This window comes from Equus asinus, chromosome 7, assembly GCF_041296235.1.
Source record: "Equus asinus isolate D_3611 breed Donkey chromosome 7, EquAss-T2T_v2, whole genome shotgun sequence".
Taxonomy (NCBI): Eukaryota; Metazoa; Chordata; class Mammalia; order Perissodactyla; family Equidae; genus Equus; species Equus asinus.
The window spans coordinates 40,109,750-40,127,627 of NC_091796.1; the positions used below are offsets into that span (position 1 = coordinate 40,109,750).

At 34.4% G+C, this 17,878-nt stretch overlaps 1 protein-coding gene across 1 annotated transcript in view; it reads left to right on the plus strand.

Moving 5' to 3' along the window:
- The first annotated feature begins 1,177 nt into the window (after positions 1-1,177).
- CCDC178 (coiled-coil domain containing 178) overlaps positions 1,178-17,878 on the plus strand; it is a 351,357-nt gene continuing 334,656 nt past the window's right edge. The window contains exons 1-3 of the mRNA XM_070514525.1: positions 1,178-1,238; positions 6,984-7,076; positions 12,381-12,520. Coding sequence (XP_070370626.1) covers positions 1,178-1,238; positions 6,984-7,076; positions 12,381-12,520 — 294 coding nt within the window. The remainder of the gene's footprint in view (positions 1,239-6,983; positions 7,077-12,380; positions 12,521-17,878) is intronic.

Sequence of the window (17,878 nt, forward strand, 5' to 3'; positions counted from 1 at the left end):
TATTGGAAGCCTTAAAATGTCCTGAGTTGAAGACATTTGCTTAAACCATATGTTTTTTGATCATAGAATCCCTTTTCTTTGTATACTTATTAAAATATCTCTGAATTATGTATTTTGAAGAGTGCTAATATAGTTGAAAAGAGTTCAGATCTAGTTAAGACGTTTGAATCTTCCTTCCATCAGTTACTAACTTTGTTAGCCTGGTTTTGTTCACTACCTTTCTGGGCCACATTTTACTCATGTGTAAAATGGGAATTAATATCTATTGCTACAAAGAATTAAATAAGCTAATATATTGAAATCAATTATCATGTGTGTGTTCAGTAAATATTAGGCAATTTCATTTTATTTGAGATTTTCCCATCTTCATTGGTTTAGTAAATTATGGTACATTAATACAAGATGCTATGAAACACTATTTCATGAAATATAAGATGCTTTTAATTATAAAACTCATCATTATTTTATAACTCCTAAGAAATAAAAAACCTACCAATTAAACTATGCTACTTTGAATTTTAATATGCGTCCTGATTTCACTGACCTTACCATGTGTAAAAGTATTATTCTAACAACTGATGAAATACGGTTTTAAAATTGATAAGGAAGTTCTCTGTGTCCTGAGAATGAAGTAACATATGGACATATTTATATATTTCTTTCTGTGTATTTATATATATATATATGTGACATAGAGGGATACTGGATCACATTGGGGCAAGAATGGCATGTAGAATTTGAAATTACTGATGCATTAATTTTCTTTTAACCTTTTACAGTAATTCCCATAGAATTCTGTGATGTATGAAATTCTGTTTGTTTCGTTTTGTTTTATTTGCAGTTTGCCAGTTTTGTCTTTTTAATTCATCTTTTTAAAGAGCTCTTAGTTGTATTTTCAATTACAATTGTATTTCTCCTGTGTCAATCTCTGACTTGCACAAGGATTTGACTATGAAAACCCTTCTCTTTTAATGCTTTGAACATTCTACAAAACTGCTACATCGCAGACTCCCCAAGTCGCTGAATGAAGGACTGAATGTGGGGATTGGGGTCATCAAGACTTAGACATGTTTTAGAAGTTTCTGTCTATTCTGAAGACTAGAGTAAAAATAAAGTTCAAAGAGAATACTGAGGTCTAAATTATGCAAAAAGCTCATATCATCACCGTAGAGTCTGAATGAAGGAACAAGAGAAGGGGACCGAAGTTGTGGTTGTAATACAAAAAGCTCAGCAATTTGGTAAAGTCAAGCATTTGCCGTTTATGCCATTTAATGGTCCATGCTGGTATTTGTGAAGAAACCCATATGTGGCGCCATTTGGGTTTGGGTGGTTTATCAGGTAGATGTTCAGTTACACTTTAGAATTATTTCCTTCCTATTTCTCATTTTAATTTCTATGTGCACATACTTATATTTTCTTTTTTCTACCTATATTTTAAGTATATTATTATATACAATGAATCATTTAAATTCTGAATGTATTTCTGTTTCAAATACATCAAAAAGGCTTTCTTACAAAGTGTTTTCATTTTTAAATACTTTTTATGACATGGAATTATTCCTTGACACATTTAATACACATTAAAATTTCCAAGTACTTTTGAATTTATTTTATGTGACTAATTTCTAATTGTAAATTGGTTAATGTAGCAACTTTCTCCTTGTTAAATTTTTGAGTTATTATATTGTTGCCTAAGACACCTTCACTCTTCATAAAGTTTTATTACTTTTAAAATCGTGTATTCTGTATCTTTGTGGGATTTATAATTTGTGTATCAATTTTGCTGTGATGTATTCTTCATATTTTATGTACATATATAATTTAGTTATTCTGAACTTCATACGCCATAGATAAATGATAGTGAGTTAAAATCTCCCCCTATATTTTTCTCTAAATTTTTCTGTTAAAAAGTGCATTGTTTTTTAAATATGATATTGCTGTATTACACATACATAAATATTTCTTCATTATTAACTATAGCTTTAATTGTAAAATGATTACTCTCATTACTGTTTAACCTAAGTTCTAGATTCTTTCATAATTTGCTCATATCAAATTTTATTTCTCAGGAAAAAAATTCACACATTTTATTTACAAAATTTTTATTTACAAGTTTTTAATCAATGAGTTATTTGATTAGCAATATCTTTTATCATTTTTGTGCTTCTTCAGCACTTTCTTGTCATTTCTTTTGTGTTTTGCATCTTTGCATTGAATTTACTTTGCCTCATTTTATTCATTAGGGAGTTTTGGAGTATAAATATCCTTTGTAATGGTTATTAAATATTAGCAGAAGATATTCTGCAAGCATTTAAATCTTAACGTTTATTTGTTTATGTCACTAAAATCTGCCAAAATATTTTAATGCCATTAGAGTAAAAAATATATTTTCTATTTTATAATTTACATACAGTGAAATGGTTGTCTTAAATTTATAATTTAATGCATTTTAATAAACATATACATGATAAATGAACAAACACTACTCTGTTTTAGATAGGAAATATTTTCCTCACCCTGGAAAGTTTCTCACCTGCCACAGGCAGCCGCTATTGATATCTGTCGCGATAGTTTAATTTTATCTTTTCTTGAATCTTGTAATAATAGAATTATACAATATCCATTTTGTTTTCTCTGATGATTTTTGCTCGATGTATTTTTGAAATTCACCGGTGTTACTTCATGTATTAGTAGCTCATTGTTTTTTACTGTTCAGCATTATACACAATACTTTTCACAATTTGTTTTTCTAGTGATGGACATTTAGGTTGTTTCCAGTTTCTGCTGTTATGATGAAAGCTATCACAGATGTTCTTGGATGATCTTCTTGTGCACCTACACTTTCCTTTATCTTGGGTAAAAGCTTAGGAGTGGAGTTGCTGCATCGTGGAGTAGATATATTTAACTTTACAAGAAACTGTCAAACAAATAATAACATATTCTTTTGTTTGAGATTTTTTAAACACTTCAGAGATTGTAAAATGAAATGTAAAACTTCCCCTCTTCGTCTCTCCATTTCCTCTTTCCAAAGATAACTAGTCCTAACAGTTTCTTGATCTGTGAATTTTAAATGCATCTACAATACCTATCTGTCCACCTCTGCATCTTTTTTTAAAAAAAACAAAAAGTGGTGACAAAGGTACATACAAATTTTTGTCTCGTTACTTTTCACTTAACAATGTAGCTTGGACTACTCTATATCAGCACATAATGATTTATCTATTTGCTGTTTGCTTCTATTTTTTTAATTTATTTTTCCAGCTTTATTAAGATACATTTGACATCTAACATTGCATACATTTAGTGTGTACAAATGTGATAATTTGATACATGTATATATTGTGAAATGTTTACCACAATAAGATTATTGGACACATGCTTCACTTCACATAAGTACTATTTTGTTCTTGTTCTTATGAGAGGAACATTTAAAATCTACTCTCATAGCAACTTTCAAGTACACAATACAACATTGTTAGCTATAGTCTCCATGCTGGACATTAGATCCTCAGAACTTATTCCTCTTATAACTGGAAGTTTGTTCCCTTTAACCAATATCATCACCCAGCCCCTGGCAACCACTGTTCTACTCTCTGTCTCTATGAGTTTAGCTTTTTAGATTCCACATATAAGTGAGAGCATATGGTATTTGCCTTTGTCTGACTTACTTCGTTTAGCATAATTCCCTCAAGGTCCATCTGTGCTGTTGCGATTGGCAGAATTTTCTTGCTTTTTATGGCTGAACAATATCCCATTGTATATTCATCTACCACATTTTCTTTATCCATTCATCCACAGATGGACACTGAGGTTGTTTCCATGTCAAAGCTATTATGAATAATGCTGCATTGAACAGAGAAATACAGATAACACTTCAAGATAGTGACTTTATTTCCTCTGGATATATACCCAGAATGGGATTGCTAGATCACATGGCAGTTCTCTTTTTAATTTTTTGAAGAACTTCCATACTGCTTTCGTTAGTGGCTATACAAATTTATATTCATGCCAACAGTGTACAAGGGTTCCCTTTTCTCCACATCCTTGCCAGCATTTGTTATCTCTTGCCTTTTTAATAATAGCCATTCTAACAAGTGTGAAGTGATATCTCATTGTGGTTTGGATTTGTATTTGCCAGATAATTAGTGATGTTGAGCATCTCTTCATGTACTTGTTGGCCATCTGTATGTCTTCTGTGGAAAACTGTCTACTCAGGCGCTTTGCCCATTTTTTAGTTGGATTATTTGTTTTTATGCTTTTGAGTTGTATGAGTTTTTTATATATTTTGGATATTAACCTCATCAGATAAATGGTTTGAAAATATTTTCTCTCATTCTGTAGGTTGCCTTTTCATTATGTTGGTTGTTTCTTTTGCTGTGCAGAAGCTTTTTAGCCTGATCTAGTCCCACTTGTTGATTTTTGTTTTAGTTGGTTGTGCTTTTGGTGTCATATCGAAAAGATCCTTAAGATCAATGTCAAGGAGCTTTTTCCTTATGTTTTCTTTTGGAGTTTTAAGGTTTCAGGTCTTACATTTAAGTTTTTAACTAATTTTAAGTTAATTTTGTGAGTGGTGTAATATAGGGGTCCAGTTTCATTCTTTTGCATGTGATTGTCGAATTTCCTAACACCATTTATTGAAGAGACTGTCTTTCCTCGTTAAGTATTCTTGGCTCCCTTGACAAATATTAGTTGATCATATATGCATTGGTTCATTTCTGGGCTCTGTGTTCTGTTCTATTGATCTGTGTGTCTGTTTTTATGCCAGTACCTTACTATTTTGTTTGTTATAGCTTTGTAATATATTTTGAAATAAGGAAGTGTGATGCCTCCAGCTTTGTTGTTCTTTCTCAAGATTACTTTGGCTATATGGGATCTTTTGTGTTTCCATATGAATTTTAGGATTATTTTTTCTATTTCTGTTTCTGTGAGAAATGCCATTGGAATTTTGATAAGGATTGAATTGAATGGACATATTAACAATATCTACTCTTCTGATCCATGAACATGAGACATCTTTCCATTTGTTTGTGTTCTTCAATTTCTTTCTTCAGTGTCCTATAGTTTTTGGTGTATAGAGCTTTCAGTTTCTTGGTTAAATTTATTATTAAGTATTTTATCCTTTTCATGCTATTGTAAATGGGATTGTTTTGTCTGATATAAGTATAGCCACCTCTGATCTCTTTTGGTTTTCATTTGCATGGAATATCTTTTTCCATCCCTTCACTTTGAGCCTATATGTGTCCTTATAGCTAAAATCAGTCTCTTGTTGTAGCGTATAGTTGGGTTTTTTTTTTTTTAATCCATTCAGCCACTCTCTGCTTTTCAATTGGAGAATTTAATCCATTTACATTTAAAGTGATTATTGATAGGTAGGGACTTACTAATGCATCTTGTTGATTATTTTCTGCCTGTTTTGTAGTTCCTTTGTTCATTGCTTCCTCTTTTGCTGTTTTCCTTTGTGAATTGATGATTTTCCATAGTGGTATACTCTGATTCCCTTCTTTGTGTGTGTGTGTGTTTCTACTGTAAATTTTTGCATTGTGCTTACCTTGAGACTTACATGAAACATTTTATAGCTATAACAGTCTATTTTAACATGATTACAGCTTAACTTCAATCATATACAAAAACTCTACCTTTTTATTCCCCCTTATGTTATGGGTTTTTTCTTTTTCCTGCTGAAGATTAGCCCTGAGCTTACATTTATTGCCAATCTTCCTCTTTTTTCACTGGAGGAAGATTAGCCCTAGTCTAACATCTGTGCCAATCTTCCTCCACTTTACATGTGGTCACTGCCACAGCATGGCTGATGAGTGTTAAAGGTCTGCCCCCTGGGATCTGGGCCACCGAAGTCGACCATGCGAAACTTAACCACTATGCCACGATGCAGGCCCCCACATTTTATGTTTTTGATGTCACGATTTACATTTTTTAAGATTGTGTGTTTATTAATTTTTGAAGCTATAGCTAATTTTAATACTTCTGTCCTTTAACCTTTATACTTGAGTTAAGTGATTAACACACCACCATATTTACATTACTGGAGTATTCTGAATTTGACTCTATGCTTATCTTAATGGTGTGTTTTATATTTTCATATGTTTTCATTTTACTAATTAGAGTCCTTTCATTTCAGCCTGAAGAACTCCTTTCAGCATTTCTTTTAAGGCAGGTCTAGTGGTGATGAACTCCCTCAGCTCTTGTTTGTCTGGGAAACTCTTTCTCTCTACTTCATTTCTGAAAGATACTTTGCTGGCAAAGTTGCTGGGGTCCTTTGCAGAGCAGGCCATTGGGAACTGTGTTCACTTCCTCTGCATGACTGATATTGATAGCCTCTGTCTTTCTTCCTTGTTCTAAGCTATCTCTATACATCTCAGCTTTGCTAGTCTCTTGGTGGGATGAAACTGAAGGAGTGCCCCCAAAGGGTGGGAAAGCTGGTCACTCACCCTGTTCTCTCTTTCCCAGGGAGGGGAACTATTTTCAAGTTGGAATGTTCCCTCTTGATGCCAAGCAGTGTCTGCCTGGGGGACGGGATGATGCAGGCAAAATTAAACTATCTTCCTTCCCTTTGTGTGTGTTTTTTTCCAGGTTTTTTGTTCCTCTATATTGCTGAAGTTTCTTGAGTGGATTGCTGGGCTCCCCCAGGGCTATTTTTGTTTGTGGAAAACTATCTAGTTGTTGATCTTTGTTGGGGCATGGAGGCTGGGGTCTCCTACTCTGCAGTTTTGGTGCCGTCACTCTGGACAGTTCCTCTGTTTGCTTTTAATAGCCGCATGCTATTTTGAATACCTTCTTGTGAGAGTTAAGCCAATTGAAGAAAACAGAGAAAACTTCTAAAGATATTCTCTTGTGGGTTTTAGTTAATATTTGTGTTATAGTTGCTCTATCAAGGACAACAATTTCACAACATAGTTTTGTACATTATTTTGCTTATTTAAAAAATTTGTACTAACTGTTCACTGAAAGTTTTGTTTTCTTTTTAGAAGACAATGCAACGTCAGAAGCTTTGGTTCTGTTTGGTCCTCCTAAGGAAACTGTTGAGATTTTTCATGAAAGTAAAATGACAAATACTGCAGGTGAGGACTGAATGTAAATTGTATAATAAGCTATGTAAGCTATATTTATATTCACTCATTAGTTTGTGATGACAATATTGTATTTTTATTAACAAACCTTAATATCATTAATAGTTAACACAGTAGTGCTATGTAATATTAAGAATACAATATTGTAATATATTGTTAATAACAATTTTGTTCATAAGAATTGTTCACAATTTCAGAAATGTATGAATTATTTTTCCTGGGGTAACATCTGTGCCAAGCTTCCTCTATTTTTCAGTATGTGGGTCACCAGCACAGCATGGCTGCTAACAGAGACGTGTAGGTCCACACCCAGGAATTGAACCTGGGCCACTGAAGTGGAGCATGTGGAACTTAACCACTAGGCCACTAGGTCTTGCCTATGAGGAATGTATGAATTTTTAAAATAAACGTTTTCTTTGTTCTCATTCTGAGAATGTCAGGTACTAGAACCTTTCTGGTTCATTGAGAATATGTTTTTTAGAAGAGAAAGAAAAGGATGAATGTTTTGGGTGTGAAATCTAGAATTAAAATTTGTTCATTGGGAGTTCATAAAACATTATCTCTGAAAGTATTTCTGATATTGTATGCAGAAAGAGGTAGAAAGAGATGAGGAAATGTATAGGGGTTCATATTTGTTTCATCCCAGATCATTCTGGTAGAGAACTCTTTATATTTACCAAAAAATTTTAATCTTGATTTTGCATTTCTATCAGCAATGTATGAGTTCCAGCTGTTCCATATCCTCATTAATACTGGCTTTGATGACATTTTAATTTTAGGCGTTATAGTGATTGTGAAATGGTTCTATACTTTGAGTTAAATTTGCACTTTCTTGATGACTGATGATGTTGAGCATATTTTTACATGCTTACTAGTTATTTGTATGTTGTCTTTTGGAAGAATCCAAGTCTTATGCCCATTTTTTATTGGGTTGTCTTCCTGCATAGGAAGTTGTAAATTTTCTTCACACATTCTAGGTATAAGTCATTTGTCAGATATATATATATTTCCTCCCATTCTCTTGCTTACCTTTTCATTTATTATAATGTCATTTTGAGGAGCTGAATGTTTTGATTTTGATGAAGTGTAATTTATTATTTTTTCTTTAATATTTCTCCCTCCCTCCTTCCCTCCCTTCCTTCCTTCCTTTTTTCCTGCCTGCCTACATGCATTTTAAAGATATTTTTCTATTATATTCTATCCTGTATTGTTTCTGATGAGAAATGTAATGGTTATTCATATCCATGTCTCCCTTATGTAATGTGTCTTTTTGTTTTCTGGCACCTTTAAAAATTTCCTCTTTATTGTTGGTTTTCTGTGATGCTCCCAGGTATAATTCTCTTTACACTTTATTTGTTTGGGATTTGCTGAACCACTTAGAGGTGTAAGTCAATGTTTTCCATCAAATTTTGAAATTTTTTGGCTGTTATTTCTACAAATATCTTTCACTCCAAATTTCACTCTCTTCTTCCAGAACCTCCACCTCACATGTGTTAAACTATTTGATTTTTGTCCCACAATTCCTTGAGGATCTGTTTGTTTGGGTTTTTTCATTTTTCTTTCTGTACTTCAGTTTGGATAATTTCTATCAATTCATCTTTACTCCACCATATCTAATTTGTTGCTAAGTCAAACCAGTTTTTTTTTTTATTTAAATTTTCATACTTTTCAGTTTTAGACTTTCCATTTGGTTCTTTTTCATAGTTTCCATTTCTCTACTGAGACTCCCCATATGTTCACTTATTAAGACTTTATTTTCCTTCAATTACTTGAACCTATTTTTTTCTTTCCCTGTTTGACTATATTTTTAGTAGCTACTTTAAAATTTTTGTCTGCTAAATACAAATTCTGGGCTATCTTGGGTTCAGTTTTTTTCTAGACTATTAAAACACATTTCTTTGTTTCCTTGTATGATTCAGTACTGAAAATTTGTGTATCCAGTGTAAAGACTGGATTCTGTTATCCTTCTCTGAAGAGAATTGATTCTTTTTCCAGCAGGCAGCTCAGTTACCATTTGATCAACTTAAACTGGTGAACGCTTGATTTTATGCAGATGTATAAAAAACCCAAGGCATTTACCAGTCCTCTCTAATTTAGCTGAATTCTCTATCTCTGCATATTCTATCATAGCTTGATTTTAGACTTTTAGGGTAGATCTAGAGGAGGTCTTACTCTAATGTACAATCCTTACTCCTAAGATGTGACTTTTCTGGTATCTCAGCTAAAGGTCAAGGTTGTTAAGGTGTTGATGAGCTCTCCATTCTGTCAGCACTGGACCTCTAAGTTTTCTCCCCGTCTCTTGCCAATACTTTTTCATCAACACAATTCAGCCTCTAGTATTTCTGTTCCTCTCTCAATCCCATAGCATATGCTCAATCTTCAAGTAATTTTGCTCTGCACACACACACACAGTCTAACCCTCATCTACAGATTCAGAGAGTATGCTTACATGGATTTATGGGGGCCCTTCTCTGTACTGCTCTGTCTTCTTCAGTTCCCTGCCATGAAGATTCTAGGTAGTTCTGCTGCCTATGACACTTATCTTTGTCCCTTACTCACCAGGACTTCCATGCTGTGCTCTGTCCTCAGATCTCTATATTGCAGTTGAGAAATTGTCCCTTGGCAGAGAACTTTGTGATTATGGGGCTCAACTTCATGGATTTCGTTTTCTTAGGACTCAAAGCCTTGCATTACTATTTTCTAATGTCTGAAAACAGTTATCTCGTATATTTTTTCCAGTTTTAGAGTTGTTTATAACTAGAGGACGAATTCTGTATCAGTTCGTCCTTCAGAGATGGTAGTAGAAATAATGATTAGTGGGGTTTATGAATGAAGATTCCGTAAAGTTGAGAGAACAGAAGCCAGTTTACAGTGTGGTAAGATAAAAAATAGAGGAATTTATCCATTCATTCATTTATTCAACATTTTTTAAGGCTAAACATAGTTTCTTTCCATAAAAAATGCAAAACTTCATGGGGAAGATAGATGGGGAAACAGATACGTGTGATACAGCAGAGTGCAATGCGAGTTCTAATAAAGACAAATAGAAAGTGCCATAGATGCACTCAAATGTCTGAAAGATTCAAGAGTTCCTCATAGTGAAGGAGCCATGTAAGAAGAATGTTAATATGTGCCTAGAAATTGCAATTTGAAGAAGAGATCAATGATGCAGGCTCGGTGAGTCAAGGAGTCAAAAGAAAGATTTCTTAGACTCTCAAGTTCTGGCAGTAGTGATCTTTTATTCAGAGAATAACATGGAGTAGCATGGGGACAGGGCCCATGGGCAGTAAAGAGCTGCAGGCATGGGGAAAAGACCAAAAGACAATAAGAGCTGCAGGCATGGGGACAGGACCCATAGACAATAAGAGCTGCAGGCATGGGGACAGGACCCATGGGCAGGAAGAGCTGCAATGGTTTGAGGGCAGGGCTAAATTTATAAGACATAGGTATGTGAGTTATTTCTTTACCAGACAAAGGAAAGATCATGAAAAAGTTGTTAAAATGGTATCAGTGCGGGTGGGGTCTGGTTATTGGGTGGTCCTATAACTTTAGCTAAGAATCAGATTGGATTAAGTCAGGACCTCCTATGCTTCCCGGAGGATGATACAGATCAGTAGGACAGGACACCTCGGGCTTCTTTCCCTGGGGCACTCTTGATCCTCATCAGTCAAGATATGAGGATATTGTGGCTGCTAGTATAGATTGCTTATTTGAAAAAAATTGTTAGTTAAAGCAAAATTTAGTATAGGATAATAGCTGTAGGAAGTGGGCAGGCATAGTAGTAGGGAGACCTGTGATTCCTTAAGGGAAGCAAAAAATAAATGAAATTGCAGATTTTGAAGAGACTGAAGGAATATTCAAACTTCAAAAACAAGTGATGTGTGAAACACTTGAGATGCCCTGGAATATATTTTTAGGACTGCTTCTCTTTATTTTGCCACTTAAAAAAAAAAATAAAAATAACCTTCATTGTATAGCTTACAATCAATAGCCAGGGAGATATAGTGGAAGTCCTGGCTTTCACAGCTACTAACTCCGTGGAGCTGGACACATTGGAAAACTTGTCTAAGCCTTGGTTTCCTCGTATAGGAAATCAAGATAATCCGTTTTATAAGATTGTTATGAAGATTAAATAAAATGTGACATCAAAAATACTTAGCTTAGTCCCACGTTTGGCTAATATTTTTAGTTCCCAAAGAAACGTTAGATATGTATGAGCTAGAGTAAATGCTTTTATTTGTAAATGAAACAAATATGCCATTTTCACAAAGATTGTGTTTTTGTAGGAGGATATTATGAGACTTCATTTAAAAGATACTTAAAAGATTGCAGTTTAAATGAAAATATCTGAAATATTTACCATCTCTATGGGTTAATGTTGAAACAAAAGGTCTAGCCTGAAGGCAACAGCGTTACTTCTAAGTGCCTCAAGGTCAACTGAAATGAGGACAATACACCATTCTCATTGAGGCACTGAGCCTATTTGTGTCTTGCATTTAAGATCCGTGATTGAAGCTATAATCCAGCCCAATAGGGTTCTTAGAGGCCAAAGGAATGCAAGTAAGCACTTCAGTAGAGTTTCATGGACAACTTTGCTGTGCTTCTGCAACCTTCAGTTGATTCGGGACATGCCAGGATTAGAATCACTGAGGCACATCGGACTGAGTGGATTTTCTGATGAGTACAACTTGAATGCTATAGTGAGAACATCAATCACTCTGCGCAGGAGACTCCAATTTTCAGAAATGGAAGGTAGAAAATGAGGTTATTATGAGGATGAAGGGAACCTGCTTTCATTTTTTTCAGCAAGAGAAACTCATGCTGGATTGAAGGAAGAACTTCTTTGATGCTTGAGTGGTTGGATGTTATTTACATGGGAAGATGTGGAATCTCTTTGAAGGGAGAATTTAAAATATATTTCAAAGTCATTTTTTAAGTGATTTAAGATCTGTTTAGAGACAAATGGATTAACTAGTTTCCTGCCTTTTTTATTATTTTTTTCAATAGTTAGATAACAATGCTGTGGAACAGTTTAACTTTTTAACTTGAAGTTTTATTCTTCCTTCTTAGGTTCATTTTTATTTGTTCCATTTTAAGTCATAAATGATTATTTTAGGTTTTAGATTTTTTGAAGTTTCATTCTATAGTTCTCTGACATATTTATCAATCTGTTTATTAAAGAAAGTTTGAGGATTAGTATTAATAAAGCAGAATACTTTTTGCAATTCTGAATATCAACATTTCCTACTCTGCATATAGCTGCTAACTCACTTCCTCTGGCTGCTTTATCTTTAGGGGTGAATAAAGGCATTTACTTTAGCTACCCATGTCGACGTCACAGCTGTGCTTTAGTAAACATCCCAGCACCATGTGTCAACAAAATGATTTCACACATTGAAGATGTGGAGTCTAAAATACAGGACCATTTGAAACAGGTAAATGACATTTAAAATGCTAACATTTTTGTAAGTTTGTAGAGTCTGTAAGGGTCTGTAACTTAAAGAACCCAGGGAATTATTTTTTAATGGTCCTTGGAATACTTTGTGGAATCTTTGCTCAGTTCCATAATTTACTAATCTAGACATGTTTTTGATAGTCTCACTTCAGAAGGGTGAAACGACCTTATTCGTTTTTTTCCTACCTGTTTGTTCTTTATCCAGAGGCAATCAAGCGAAGTCGTAATTTCCATAAGCCAAACTGACTAGTAAATTAAATAGTATTTACATCCTTTTTAAGGACAGTAAACTGATTAGATGATTAGATGAGTAAATTGGCATATAAAAGGACAGAGTGCCCTTTTAATGAGTTATTTTGTTCTAAAGAAATATTTAATAGGGTATAATGCTTCTTTCTTTGTCTTTTTAACCTGTTCAAGTTTGCCTTTATTATTCTGAAGGGAATTCAATCTCGAAATCAGTGTAACTTTCAATTATTTTCAAAGGATGATTTAGGAATGATAAAAACTTCTTCAAACCTTTTATTAAGATTATATTTCTGAGCAATTAATGGACAATTAGACTGCTCAATCAGGAAGATAAGTTTGCCAGAGACCTGTGCTATCTGTCTTCCTCCACCACTGTTACTAGATCCGGCTCTGAAAAAATTCTGATAAGCTACTGACGATGCTTGGTCCAGGGTGTTCTCTCCTTCGAGCCGCACTGGAGTGCGGTAGTTAAGATTGCAGGCTCTAGGGCCACACATTCTGTGACCTTGGATGGGAATGGAAGTACTATGTTGAAGTGCCAGCATATGAGATACACTCAGTATATATTAGCTGTTGTTATTTCTGTAATATTATTTATATCACTCTATATTATTATCATTACATCTGTTGCTTCTTTGTTGCTTGAAATCAGACTACCCCTTCAGGATAGCTTTGCAGGTCACAGGTCTGGTGGTGTCTTGGGCCCTGAAGAGTATAAGTACATAGAAGAGAATTAATATTTATTGATATGATATGCTGTACACATCAATTAACAGTTAGTCATGTTGTTAAAAATGATGAAAATAGATTCATGGGTGTTTTAATAAACAATTATAATGGTTATTATTTATTAAAAACCTAATATAAATAAGACACCAAGTTTTGCTATGTTATTTCTCTTAGACCTCAAAACTATTGTTGAATGGTTATTGTTATATCTAATTGATAGATGGGGAAACAATTTAAAATAGCTCAGAAACTGTTCGAGGTCACAAGGCAGACTTGGGATTTGAGCACGCTGTTGTTAAAGCCCATGTACTTTACCCAGTCCCCCTCGGGTCTGAGCAATGGGTAAACTGCTGGATACTATGGACAATGGGTCAATTAAAAGATTAGCTTAGGTAAAATTATTCACAAAACAAGCTATTTTACAGCTTATCTTCAGAACAACTGAAAACAGAGCCTTTATTTTGTAAATATATTATGTAATTGAGCCAACTGAATAAGTAGTGAATAAGTAGAAAAGGAGACAAGCACCAGGGCGACTTGCTTAGACTGTCCTCTCGGTCCTGGTTCAGAGCCTAATACATACTAGGCGCTCAGTAAACGGCTGTTGAGTGAAACAACAAATGAGAACCTGGAGCAGAAACTTTCTTGCATAGATACATCTTACTATCCACCCAATATAGTAAGAGCTACCACTTACCAAATAGCTACTATTTTCCAGGCACTTAACAAATGCATATTTCTGTATTTGTCCTTTACAGGAATCCTCCTTTACTACTGAGGGTAGTAAGCATTACACTTGGAATTTGAGCTGAGTTCCTTCTGACTCCAAAGCCCATTTCAGCCTCTCTTTTATGACCCTAACGGGCAAAAGCAGGCCTTAATTCTCGTTAACATAGAGTGTTACTTGGCATTTTGACAACATGAAGCATGCAAAATAAGAATGTCAGATATATACACTTCTAGAAAAAAGCTGTAATAATGATAATAATATGTTTACAAGTAAATAAACATGATATACATATAAACTTTATGTGAAAGATTCATTGTGAAATAAATGCTCATAACCTTTTTTTTAAAAAAAATTCAAGACCTGTTGTAGACTTTCTATTTTCTGAAATTAAAAAAAAGTTATTTCATTTTCTTATTAACTATATATTTGGTAGTTAATTTGCTAGTGTTGAAGTGGTAAGTAGAGTTTATTTATTTATGTTTCTTTTTTTTTTTTTTTAAAGAGTTTATTTTTTTTCCTTTTTCTCCCCAAAGCCCCCCGGTACATAGTTGTGTATTCTTCGTTGTGGGTTCCTCTAGTTGTGGCATGTGGGACGCTGCCTCAGCGTGGTCTGACGAGCAGTGCCATGTCCGCGCCCAGGATTCGAACTGAGGAAACACTGGGCCGCCTGCAGCGGAGCGCGCGAACTTAACCACTCGGCCACGGGGCCAGCCCCTTATTTATGTTTCTTATGCTGGATTTTTGTTTAGGTCACCACAACTATTGATCGGACACTTAGTTATCTACATTTGAGTTAATATTTTGGGAATGGAGTAGCCACCTATCTTCTTTAAAGATGATTTTTTTTTCTGACTAACCTACTAAAATGAGAAAAGAAGTTCCCATTATGATTTGGAAAAATGAATTTTTGGTAATATTAGTTAGACAACTTTACATTCGTAGTCTTTCTTCAAAAATAAAAATTAAGGAAGCAGGATTTGAGAGAAATCTTTCAAAAATAGCTTGTGAATTTTTGTAAACAAAAGCTAATAGGATCTATTATTTCCAAAAAAGATAAACACATATGGATTTTTATGGTAAGCTATGTATGATATTTTCCTATAGATCATAATTCAGAATTAGTTAACCTAAGCATAAACCTAGGTTCAAATAAAGTGGGTTCCTTGTGTAAGAAATATTTAAAATGAATAATTTTCCTGCAGAAAATACTAAATTTTTGTAAGTGTATGTCTGGGTGCATTTTAATAATTCCAGAAATTCCTGAACGAAAAGGACACTTCTTCTCAACGTTTTTACCACTTAAAAACGTTTTACCCAATAAAAGTTATCAACTGATTGTATCTTTGAGAACAGACTAACATTTTCCAATTTTATTTGGTCATTGCCTATAATCCCCAGGACGGTCTTGTACCTCTTTAGTGCTGGGGAACAACAGGGTTTACTGCTCCACCAGTTCCCAGGGTGATTATGTCTGCAGAGAGCAAAGCAAGGCAGAGGAAAACAACTTGGTGATTACCAGCTGGAGCCTCTGCCCCAAATTCCATTGTAATCCCATAAGGAGTTGCACCAAGTAAACTTTATTTTGAGTTGCAGATTACCTGATTCCTCTGGATTTTAGGGTTAGGAGTCATCGCAGGCAACTGATTAATAATTCTTTCTCTAAATTCCCCAAATCTCATGTTTTATTACTCCAATTGTTGAAAACGGCTGGTGCAATGATGAGGACAGTCTGGTCCATGAAGTGTCCATCAGCCAGCAAAAGAGAAGAGAGTGTTTGCCCAAGTACAGCCTTATTTTAGTCTCTCCTGCTGAGGCCCCAAATCCGAAAATTTAGCTGAAATAATGCTCTTGACTTTGACTTTGTTCAATCCATAGTGATGTTTCCCCCCACTGAGGCTGAATTTTTACTGGAGACTGCAAGGAGTGCATTTATGGTGGGATTGGGATGGGGCCAAGGACAGGGAGGAAGAAAGTGATGCCCTCTCTAGGCCAGCAGTTTTTCCTCTTCTTTTAATTTGCAGCAGTTTCACTTTTGTCTAGATTGTCAACTGTGCTTCTCTATACGCTGTTTGATTTTTTAAAACAGCTTTATTGAGATAATTTACATATCATAAAATTTGCCATTTAACATGTACAATTCAATGGTTTTTAGTGTATTTAGAGTTGTGTAACCATTACCATAATCTCGAAAGACCACATATTATATGATCCCATTTATGTGACATATCTGAAACAGGCAAGTCTATAGAGACAGAAAGCAGATTGGGGATTTCCTAGGGCTAGAGGCGACTGCTGATGAGTGTGGGGTTTCTTTTTGGGATGATGCTTATTTTTTTTATAATCAGGCTAATCTGAATCTTTTATTAGATAAAGCTCTATAAGTAATTGTAAAGTCATCATCTACTTTGGGTATGGAATGCATTAGGTGAATGAAAGATCAATCTTTTCAGATCAGCCGTTATAGTTGGCTTGCCCATTGTGTCACAGTGCTTTCCATTGTAGTCACAATGAATTCTATAGAGCCTGTGATTAGCAAAGATGCGTCTTCCATAAGCTTGTCCATCCCCTTACAGCAGTTTAATTGCAATGCTGAATCTTGAAAGGAGAATTCTTCAGAGTAGATTCGCTATGAACATTTTCTCTACATTTTGTTTTTGCAAAGAATGAGAAAACATTACAAAAGGATGGAACTAATCGCCTGGATAACTTCTCATACAAATAAAAGCTTTTGTTTTATCTTTCTTCCACCTCATTCTCGTAGACTGCCTGGACTAGAGATGGTTTTATTTAATTTGGGATGATCTCTACTGAACTGAAATTTTCCTCTTCGTTTAATCAATACAAATTATTAAGATGCTACCATGATTTAAAAGAATGGCATAGAGAGAAAGTATATAGAAATCATTCTTTAGAATACTATATTCTACAAATACTATATTGTACAAAATATATGGCACAAAAATAATATCAATAACAATGATAATAAAGCTATGTTTATCAAGTTCTTACTATATAGCGTAGGCTGTATTAAACACTTAATATGCATGATTTTATTGAATCCTTATCAAAACCTTGTGAGGTAGAAACTGGAATTATCCCCTGTTACAAATGAAGAAAATGACTTCAGAGGCTGACTTCTCCCAAGATCACACAGTCAATTGTAGAGCCAACATCCAGACCAGGTGTATTAGCCATCTAAGAGCGTGCCCTTTACCACTTTGGTATGTTATCTAGCCCTAAGCGTGTGTCAGCTATGGAGACCAGAAAACATGAAATGCTTATGATTCTAATCAGAAAACTGCTTTGCTTATACTGTTTCACATCCGTTTTTAATTCTGAAACCTAATATTTAATCATCTGACTCTACTTAATCTCCAATATTTTTGAGTTTTCTCATTCTCTTAATTCTATTCTATCACATTTGAAACTTAAGGACAGTTCCAATTCTCACATATCCACTATTTCCCATTCTATCATCTCCATTTTTCTTTGCTTCCTTTCCTAGTCGGTTTATCTCTTAAAACACTCACCAATTGGTCTATTTGATCTTTTACTTCTTTTTATTTATTTATTATTTTTTATTTTTTTGAGGAAGATTAGCCCTGAGCTAACTGCTGCCAATCCTCCTCT